General features: G+C 37.6%; 1 protein-coding gene across 1 annotated transcript in view; it reads right to left on the bottom strand.

Moving 5' to 3' along the window:
- Nucleotides 1-2,706: 2,706 nt before the first annotated feature.
- Nucleotides 2,707-10,828, bottom strand: part of CHIC2 (cysteine rich hydrophobic domain 2) — a 31,074-nt gene continuing 22,952 nt past the window's right edge. The window contains exon 6 of the mRNA XM_059844829.1: nt 2,707-9,899. Within this exon, the coding sequence (XP_059700812.1) occupies nt 9,849-9,899 (51 nt within the window). The 3' untranslated portion in view covers nt 2,707-9,848. The remainder of the gene's footprint in view (nt 9,900-10,828) is intronic.

The following is a 10,828-nucleotide window of genomic DNA, read 5'->3' as shown; positions in this document are numbered from 1 at the left end:
TCTTCTACTCCCATCCATTCAGCAAGCCTCTGTTCTCATCATCCTGGCAGGGGCTTAATACTGCAGAGAGCAAAAGCGCAAGACAAAGTTTATTCTACATATAACATGATCAATACACTAAGAATAATGACTTCTGGCTTGACCAATGTGAAGAAGCCAGCTGAGCCTTCATAAAGGCAATGGGACATTTTCACAGCAAGCAATATATTTCATAAAGGAGACTGCTGGTCCTGACACAGGAGATAGAGCAAACCTTTCTATACATAAATCACTTTTGCTCCTCTGGATCAGAAGCCATGTAAATCTGCAACTTTGGGTCACCTCTATCTTGGCGAAGACCAAAATCTAAATTTGGTGTGTGATACCAGTTACCATCCAGCTCATGCACCAGCCCACAGTGCTCACACTGCCTCCCATCTCCCCAGGGGGCTGCATAAGAGAAATCCTCATCTCTGAATATGTGCAACCACCATTGTGCTTTGCACATATAAACACTGCTCCTTTACCTTGTTTGTGGACAGACACAGACCTTCTCTGCTGTCCTGGCATCAAACAGGGGGAAGGGGTTTTAGACCACCAGATTTCTCTGATGGCAAACCCTGGAATATGGGAATGCTCTTTGGCTTGTTGGTGTAAATGGTGTCTGAATACTCTTCTCATATAAATAAACTATCTGGACTTTGAGTCATTCAAAAGCTTATCTATGTAATGCAGAAGAGCCAGAGCAAGCAATGGAGGTCCTCATCCTTGTACATGAGGGCAGGAGACCTCACGTCCTTCTGAGGCTTCAGTGGAGCCATCTATGGACAGGAGATTAAAAGGCTTTGGGTGGTTTAAAGTTAATATTTTTATTTTAAACTCTTGGGCCTAGTTTGGGGGATTTTTGGAGGTTTTTTTCTGGTGGAGTTGCTTTTTCAGGGTGGCTGTGTTTTTCTGTTTGTTTCCTTTTAAAGGACAGACAGGCTCTCAGGGATGAGGCAGTGCCCAGAGAGTGCCACCAGCCCCTCGCCAAGGGCGCCACAAATCCAGAGTGCCCGACTGCAGACTCCCAGCTCAGCCTGCCCGTGGCGGTGCATCGATCGAGCGGGGCCCGCTGCTTCTCTGTGCCCCATCCGAGAGCCGCGGGGAGCCAGAGTCCCGCGCCCAGGGTCCGGCCCGGAGGGCACGGGGAAGACGGGCGGTGAGAACATCGCTGCGGAGGCCGAGGCCGCGCTCCTGCAGCTCCCCGGAGCTCGCTGTCCCGCCGGTGCCCGGCGCCCCGGGGAGCCGGGAGGGCCCGCCGTGCCCGCAGCGGCGGGCGGTCGGAAGCAGCAGCGGCAGCCCCGGGTAATCCGCGGGGCCGGGGCGCGGCGAGTGGGTGGTCCGGGCGGCCGGAGGCGCGGGCTGTCCCCCTGCCCCGGCGCCGGGCCCGGCCCGCTCCCACTCCCGCAGCTGGGCCGGAGGCGGCCCGCAGACCGCTCTCGGCACATTTCTTCATTTCTCACTTGAGTGCCCTTCTTTAGTTCCCTTTCAACTGCCCACTTTATATCGGCTTCATTACACCACCGCTCCATTTGTGATGTAAATCGGGAAACTGAGGGAAGTTTTTCTTTTGGCCTTGTCTACGGAAGAATACCGAGAGGTATTCAAAACGTATTAACACAAATCAATGGCACCAATAAAAGCAAAATCTCCTTAGCAACATAATCTTGATTGCAAAAGGAGAACTGAGAGCATTTAGCAGAACAGTGGCCCACATGGAATACGCATTTGTCTAGAAGAATGCAGCACAAAGCCTAAAAGAGAGATGCTGAAAAAATCCAAAATTAACTCACACTGAACAGTTACTCTTTTTTACAAAAGTACACAATTGGCTACATTAAATCTATCGTGCGCTTTTCTGCTCAGCAACATTGTATCTACCGCTTTGCAAGCCCACATTACAACACCCGGAATGCTTCACAGCGCTGGGCAGGAGCACCCCTCCCCACCCGCACGTTGGGACATGGGCATGTCTGACACACCTCTCATACACGCTAGAGACATTATACACACGCACTTCATAAAGAGACTGTCAAGACTTCCATACTGGAGTAACCAACGAGCATAAACCGTTTCATGCAAGGAAAAGCTGCCGGCCGGTGAGAACCAAGGCCATCCTCAGCATGGCGGAGAGCAGACTTAGTTTTTGTTCACAAGGTTCAGGTTAAACAGCATTTCATATTGAATGGTCTGAAAAACATGTGAATTGCATGGATGGGAATGATCCCTTTCTGAATAGGTGGTGTTTGCCTCAACTAGATGGAAACCCTATCTTGTTTGAGAACACATGTGAATAAAACATAAAAGCTTCAAAAGACACAGCTTCAAAATCACCATTCAACCACAATGATAGTACATTTAATAAATCCTACTATCATTAGGGCTTGAAAAGCTTAAAGAACTCCAAACGTGAACTTAAATGAAAACTCATTTGAACAGTTTGTAAGTTTGAAACACTTACAGCAGGCAATGCCTGTAAATTGGCAACTCCAGTCCTAGAGTCACCTAAATTACCCAAATTGTTTTCTCTCCCCTCTCACCCACCCCTCCATTTAGACTAAAAGTATCAACTGGAAGTAAGATGAGACATTGCACAACACAGCAGTTCCTCAAGTTTTTCCTTTTCTTCCTCTCCCTACCACACCCTCCCTCCAACACAGATGAAAAACTGTAAGGCTTAGAAGATAGGTTAAACAATTATTTTATTAGTTTATAATACATACAACTTAATAAATGCTTTAAAAAAAGTTATATTGGAGTCCTTTCCAATTCTGGGTCAGGTCAGGAAAAACCAATGTCAATGTATTAAATATTATTCTATAATTCAACAATAGATTAGCCTCGGTAATTTAGCAGACAGGGTTAAATATTCTTAAATATGCATATATACAACTGTGCAGCCTTAAAAAAGTCCTTTTATTCCTATCTTCTCCTCCCAAAACTGTGCACCCTGTAAACACAGTGTTGGCTTCTAAGTTTTGAGTCTCTCACCTGGACTTAGGATACTTGAAGAGGAATGTTACAATAGTGGAAATCACAGCAAGCCTATCTTTCTAAACTCTTTGTGAGAGGAGAGATGCCCAACAGGCAAAATTAACATCAAGTCTCTCTATAAGTAGCAGCTTCTTTAATTTCCAGTTTTAGGTTAAATTATTGCTTACATGTTTTCTGCTTGAAATGGATTTTTAACATACTCCAAAATATTGAGTTTTAAGTTTTCCCTCTTGATGGCAACATCTTTTCAGTGACTTATTGACCTACTGCAGTGACTTACTGCTTCATACATTTAATAGGTCTTTCCTAAGCACATGCAGTCCAATGCAATTCTCTGCAAATTCTTTTAATGCAACATGAGTTACACATGGTCTAATTTAGCACACAACATTTAGGCACTATTTTGTAGTTTACTATTCCCTTTCAAATTTATGTTTGGAATGAGTTCATATTCTGGTTGCCAGACTCCATCCTTTATGAAAACAAGAATCTGGGTTGCATTTTTCAAATCAGGAACTACTTTCACATTCCTTGTTATCTCACTGAACCAAACTGTTCATTGACAATATTAACCAGTGAGTACACTGCATATCCTAACAAGTTAGAAAGCCTATTGCTAGTATAAAAGGATCAGAGATACACACTTGGAGTGGATGAGTTAGATATTTATATCAGCACAATGAACCCAGTTTAAATATACAGCCACTAAAAATATCAGTTACATTGCAACAGGATATGACTTTTTGAGACATTTCTAAACATGACTTAAAAAATGTATTCATAAACCTAAAATACTGTAACAAAAAAAAAAAGTCTTCAGCTGACTACTAAGTCTAGTTTTCAACATGAAGCAAAGTAACTTTCATTTATTAAGCTATAAATGAGGAGCAAACAACAAGAAAAAAGCATGTTTCAATAAACATTATAAAAATCTATTTGTTCTCTCAAAGTGAGCATTTGTCAATGGTTCCCTTCTCCATAAAAACTACAATTAACTACAAAAGTCTTACTTACCTGAACATAAATTGTACTAACTGGATCCTACATGTGGGCCTTAGATATACTGTCACATGACAGGAGCTGTCTGGACAGGTCAAGAATTTTCTTTGGAAACAATTAGTCATGCATTACAGGCTCCAGCTTAGGAAAAGACTGTTCTGCACTCAGTGCAGCTCTCATCAGCAATTCCATTTTGGTCTGGCTATTTTAAATGAAGAAATGCTGAGTTTAGAAGGAAGTTTACCTTCTGCATTATTATTCTGCATGATAGCAGAATTGTCTATCAACTAGAGCATAACCAAAATAAATCAATCACACACCAAAATAAAAAAGTGAACAGAAGTTAATACACAGTCTACATAACTACTGAAATGGACTGCTAGCTTTTGCTCAACTTGCACCATTCAATATCATTTCATTCAGTTCAAAACTATTTTCTGCTATACTCACAGAACTCTAAACCTAATCCTCAAATCCAATCTTTTGAGTGTTGCTTCTCCTAATTGCTATGTTTTACCTTTTGCCTCACTAAATGGTTCCTACTGGTCTGTTGTATTTTGAAGAGCCAAGCATTTATGAACCCTTTTTCAAGAAAATAAATCTTAATGAAATATTAATGAGCTAAACAAACCAGAAGACTTTTTTTAAAGGACAACTTCCATGAAACCAGTAAAATGTAGTTTCATAAAAATGTATATTACCCAGGTGTTATGTGATAGTGATACATACATACATCAGCACAAGTGCCAACATATGACCCTCAATTCATGCAAGGAATTGAGGGTTTTAACTTTTCAAACATGGTTTCTAATTCAGCCGACACCGACTGATATATCAGAAAGAAGAGAGTACAAAAAGTAATGAACTGCAAAGTATTGTTACCAACAAAACAGTCCAAATGGATACCTAATTAAGAATGAATGCATGGTTGTAGCAGTGACTTTTTTCACTTCTAGAGTACTTCACCCCTTGAAGTTATTCTACTTTCTTAAGAAGAATGATACTATTTTCTTAGTACGCCAGTATCCCCTGATTCATCCAGCCTACAGAGAAAACTTTACAAAGAATAAACACAGGAGTTAAGAAGGTAGCACCATTAGAAATAATCACTCCATTCAAATCAGAAAAAAACCCCTTCATTTATCCTTATCCATCATACTTTGACATTCAGCAGCCTAGTAATACAGGGTAAAAGAAGCTCTCATAACTTTATATTGGTAACATTCATAATGGTCATGCATATTACAATCAAGTTTCTAGGGTGACATTTGCAAAGTAAGCCTTCATGCAGACAGGCATTCAGCTCATTAATTCCAAGTTCGTATTTCCTATTAGTCCCTGAGAAGTTAATATTTCTACCTACAATATGGCTATTAAAGGCATTATAATGATCATACACTTAGCTGTTTGTCATGGAAATGCAACATGGCTATAGGGAGAAGCACAGAAATTACAGCAAGTTAGCAGTGATGAATACAGATTTCTGAAATGCTTTCTCTTCATAAGCAAGGCTGCTGAAGAGCAACATAAATTATTTTAGTCACAGGTACAAAACGACCAGCGCCACTTATCCTTAACAAGTCACTACTATGAATCCAAGACATTTGAGGCTCTGAGACCTCTCTATTTGAGTATTTCCTTTACACAAAATCATCGGGATTTTGACCTAATGTAGGGTCATCATGATCCTTATTTTAATTACTTAACAGCAGTGCTGGGAGAACTTAAAAGAACCACGGATTTTCTTTGCTTAACAAGTCTTTCACCTCTTCAAATTAAAGTGATCTCCTTAAACTGTTCAGAATTCAAATGGGGGTTTTGGTGGACAATTTGCATTATTGCCAGCTGCTCAAAACCCATAAACTAGGGCTCCAAAACAAGAGGACCAATTTAAAATTAAGGCTTTGGGGTGGGGGGTGGAGGGAAGGGAAAAAAGACAAGTTCTTTTTCCTTGGCTCCTGGCTTCTGAGCAGGTACAGATTGCATTTTAAAGCTCTTCCCACAATCTTTGGGGCTAAAAAATGACTTTCAGAAAAAAAAAAAAAATTAAAACTGACTTTTAAGTAAGCCTGTGTCTGAGAGACAGTGTATTACATTTAAACATCATGGTCTTGAGAATTACAAAAACATATCATTTAACAAATTGATTCAGAGATTATAATTTACATCTAAGTACTGTAAAAAGTTTTTACAAACTATTTTTCTGGGGTTTAAGTATCATGGGAAATTCTGGATTTGCATAAATTGTCTATTAAAATTACTCTTACTGACCTATTACAAAAAAATTACTGACTTCCTGTATCTCCATAAACATTTTCATTTCTGGTGAAGTTTGTCAATCCCAATACAAACTTCTAGTCACAACTATTTAACCACAGATGAGCTCTTCAGAATTCTTCATGTAAAGTCAGAGAGAAAGTCCTTTTCCCTCAGAACTTATTTCCACCTATGACTAAAAAATTTAAAAGAATTTGTTTCTATTATATTACAGTAAGTAAGAAATCTTTATTCACCAGTTAAAGGCAACTATATCTAAAAGTAATAATTAGTTCTCACAGGGATTCATTGATGCCTTCACCATTAGTTCAGCAGGCTAAAGATGAAACAGGCATAATTTGCTAAATGGTTATTATCAACTTGATACCTAACTTAACTGTTCAAGGAAATTTGAAATAGATAAGATTATTTCTAGGAACTGCTGACTTGCAAGAAGTTAAACAACCTAGTATAATGTAATAGTTATTTTAGCAAAGAGTAGGCTGTGTCCTGGAAGTCCTACTATAGCTTCCGGTCTGCTCAAACTGTGCAATTTCATTCTTTGCCAAGTGACAAAAAAGGTAATATATGTCTTCTCACTAGCAATCAAAATAAATAGATTTAGTATTTCAGAAGCAACATCAAAAGAAAATCCTGACAACTGCCGCAGGCATTAAACAGTTGATTAAAGTTCCTGCCATCTTCCATTTCCATCACTGTAATTAACAAATTGAAAGGGATTGTATGAAAATGTTTTGTAACATTCTTACTAGGTGAGTGTACTACTTCTTCAGGAGAGTACCACTTCTGAGATAAAATTCATCTCCCAATATAGGCATTTTCTCAAATTTCCTGATTATATTTTAAGTCAGAGACATTGTATTAATAAAATATCCAAAATACTTTTTGAGGGAGTAAGTAAGTCTGGCCTCCTTAAAAAGGGATTTAGCTTTTTAGTTGCTCAGAGTTCTACTCTGGATCTCTGTATTATTTCTTAAAGAGAAAGTCACAGGTATAATATAGAATTGCCTGCTAACCAAGCCTATGCTGATGCACCTAGAAGTAGACAAGATCTTAAGCATCACTACTGTTGATGTTGAAGTTTTACTAATGGGATACTCTGCAAACCTGTAAGCCACACTCTCTTCACTGCTCTGGTCTCAGCACACATCACACCTGAAGCAGCTTTACTGTCCATGGGTTTGGGTGCTGCTGGCAAGGTAGCTGTGGATGTGGACAGAAGATACTATGGGAAGTTTGATAAGTAAACTAAGGCAAATAGCTGCTATGAACATATCAGAAGCCATATCCTCCACTAGAGTGAAGGGATAGGTTTCCACATGAGTGGAAAACTGCATCCATGACACAAATTATCTCCATAGTAAAATGAAATTTTTTATAAAATTTAGGCCTCATATGATCCAATATTCATTTTATTGAAAACTGACACAAAAGAAATCAATTATATTTCTGGTCATAAGTATTTATCACCAGTTATCACTTCTGTTCAATTCCAACCTCTCCTCTGCACCTCCAACCTCCCCCATCTCTGCTGCCATCAATGTTAGGTTTCTGTTCTCCAGCAGGCTGAAACTAGTCCAAGGTTGTAATTGATACTTCTGGATGAGAGGAGTGCAGCAGACCCAGATTTGTACTGAAGAAGAGGTTGAAATTGATTTTTAGAAAGTTATAAGCAGTTACTTTGTAGAGAAAGCATGGGTGGCACTCAGAAGACTAAGGCCAGCACAAAACTGGGATTTGTTAATGAAAAATCATATTCTGTCAAGTCAAAGAAACACCCTTGTAGGCTTGTATGAAAAGCATAGATGAGCAATTCTCAAAGTGAACAGTAGGAATCCACAGATGAAAGCTGTGCAAAAGATGAATTCTGGGAACAGATACAGAAGGCTTAGAATTAAGAAAACTTAAAACTTTCTAGACCACTCCCACTATGAACAGTTTAAGAATATAATACTCACTAGGGAATATTTTACAGAGAATAAATATTTTGAAGACATAGAAAAATAGTTCACAGCATCAAGGTACCTGTAATACATTACCTTGAAATAAAACTTGTATTTAAAAGATTAAAAAGAGAAGACTATTCTTGTAGTGGTATCAACTTTTCATTCATACAAATATTAAGCAGAGTATATCTGTTTTTTTAATATATTCACATTATTGCTTGCTAACACAACTGTACAAGGAATATGTTCTTAACTTACATCAATTTTGTGTACAGTAATTTTAGACACCTAAGTAAATTTTACAGTTATGAGAGTTGCAAGTAAAAAACCCCAAAAGCTATGTGTGAAGGTATGTAAAACAAAAGTATAATCAGAAGAAATGAAATACAACTGGCCTGACCAAAGCATACATCATTTATCCAGTTAAAAAAAAAGTCTTATACTTGTGCAGAAAATAAACTTTGTAAACCAAAATGAGCAAAAGAAAGGGTGCAGTAAATAACTGCCTAGCACATTTAAACATACACTGTTGCCCAGTGCACCCTGCTTTGATTACTTTAATACATGGCATTTGCATCTGGAACTGCACTGTTCAAGAATTTAATAACTTTTTTCCTGCGTAAGTGGCCTTAAAATAAACAAAAACAACCATGAAAGGTTTTCTTGGGGCAAATAAGTTTTACTAAAACAAGTCCTTCTGCACCCCTGTGTACAAGATCCGGTAAACAGTGTGAATAAAGCTGGGACATGGCAATTGACTGAATTAAAACAGCTACATTATAAAATGCAATAACAATATACTTTTGTGATCTTGAGTTCTACTAACCAGATGCATGCAATGCTCTCAGTGATTCTTCTAGTCCGAGTAAAATAATTCCACTTGGCTGCCTTATTTTTAAACATTTTTTAAAGCCAAACTTTTTCAGAACCAGTTGACAGGACTTCTTCATGAAAAGCATAGAGATTTCCACCAACAATATCTGGATTCCAAAAATCACAGTTTCAAAAAGAACTTTGTCTCCTTCTTTTGCTGGAAGAGACTAGTCAATATCCCAAAAAGAAATAGAAGTACTTACAATTGACTAGTCACTGACAGAGCTTCCAAATATCTTAGAAGGAACTTCAGCAAGTTCAGAATGACTAAAGGAATTTACACAAGGTACAGTCAACCAGTTGTATCATATAGGGATAAAAAAATACCTGTTCACTTGTATATCATTTTCAGCTGTGTATTTATATAATATATATATGTACACACGCGCGCGCACACATATAAAAGACTCCTTTGAAAATCAAGATACATTAATAAACAGAAGTAGCAAAAGTAAAAATAACTTAAGTAGTAATTAACATTTGTATGAAATTACTTTGCAGAGTTTGACCAAATACACTTAGAACATACTCTTATTAAAAAAAAAACACAAAAAAACAACTAACCAACAAAAAATAAACCAAAACAAACAAACATGAAAACCCAAAACAAACAAAAACCAAATGAAACCACCACAAGATTCTGTAGAACCAAAGTTATGTCACTACCAGGAGAGCACCAAGCAAGGCACCATTGGAAAGACAACATACTTGAATAAGTCTCTATAAATAAATTGAATGCTAATCCGGTCGAAAAATCGGTGTCTTTGGTAAAAATTCTATAAGGATGACCTGTATAAAAAGAAAACAAAAATGTATTAAAGATGGCAGCAATCCTATTATCTATCACAATTATAATTCACATGGGTTTGGTTTGTTTTTTTTTTTAGTATATCAAGTTGTGATGAAAAACAAAAATCATGGCATTTGTCTCAGGTAGGAGACCATTAGAAAAGTCATGTATGATAATTGGTTTGGGGTTGAAAACCAATACTCATGGAATAAAATTCAACTGGAAAAGTTTGCCTACTGATATAAAATACATAAACTGAAGTCAGCTAAATATGTTAAAGAATTATTATGCAGTAATTTATTTATTGGGAAAAAATTACAAAAGAGATAAATGCATTCATTAAAAAAATAAACTAACAAACCTCCTGAATGCACAATGCATGAAAAGTTAATTTTAAATTGCAATTTCACTTACTTCAGAACTGTTGCCACTTAATACAGGATTCTAAATCATGTTTAAAAAACGTGTATCAACTTTTGCAAAGCTCCCATGTCTACAAATGTTCAAGTAGTTAACAAGAACTTGACTAACGGCTTTGTGTGATTATTCTTACGGTCTCTATTTAAATTTAAACTGCATTTTTCTCAGCTAAGTACACTATAGGGTCCACTCCAGAACACAATCCAAGTATTTATCCTCTTTAAATAGGAAGTTTGAAGAAAATGATGACTCATGCAGGTTCTTTCTTCGGAGACAGTCATAACACAGCAGCACGATCTCATTTATAAACAAATAAATGCATCTGGTACATGAATAAGGATTTTATTTACTTGTAAGGGAAACTCACCTTTTTAAGAAGTTAAAAATTATTTCTCAATGTTTGTAATTGTAAAGGAGACTACAACTTAGCTGCTTAGAAAATAAAGATTTCTATCTCTGCAAGCATATGAAGCCTCAGAAAATAAGTCTCCAAGCTTATTTCTAAGGC

This window comes from Haemorhous mexicanus, chromosome 4 (assembly GCF_027477595.1).
Source record: "Haemorhous mexicanus isolate bHaeMex1 chromosome 4, bHaeMex1.pri, whole genome shotgun sequence".
NCBI classification, from domain to species: Eukaryota; Metazoa; Chordata; class Aves; order Passeriformes; family Fringillidae; genus Haemorhous; species Haemorhous mexicanus.
This window is presented reverse-complemented; position numbering and strand designations above follow the sequence as displayed.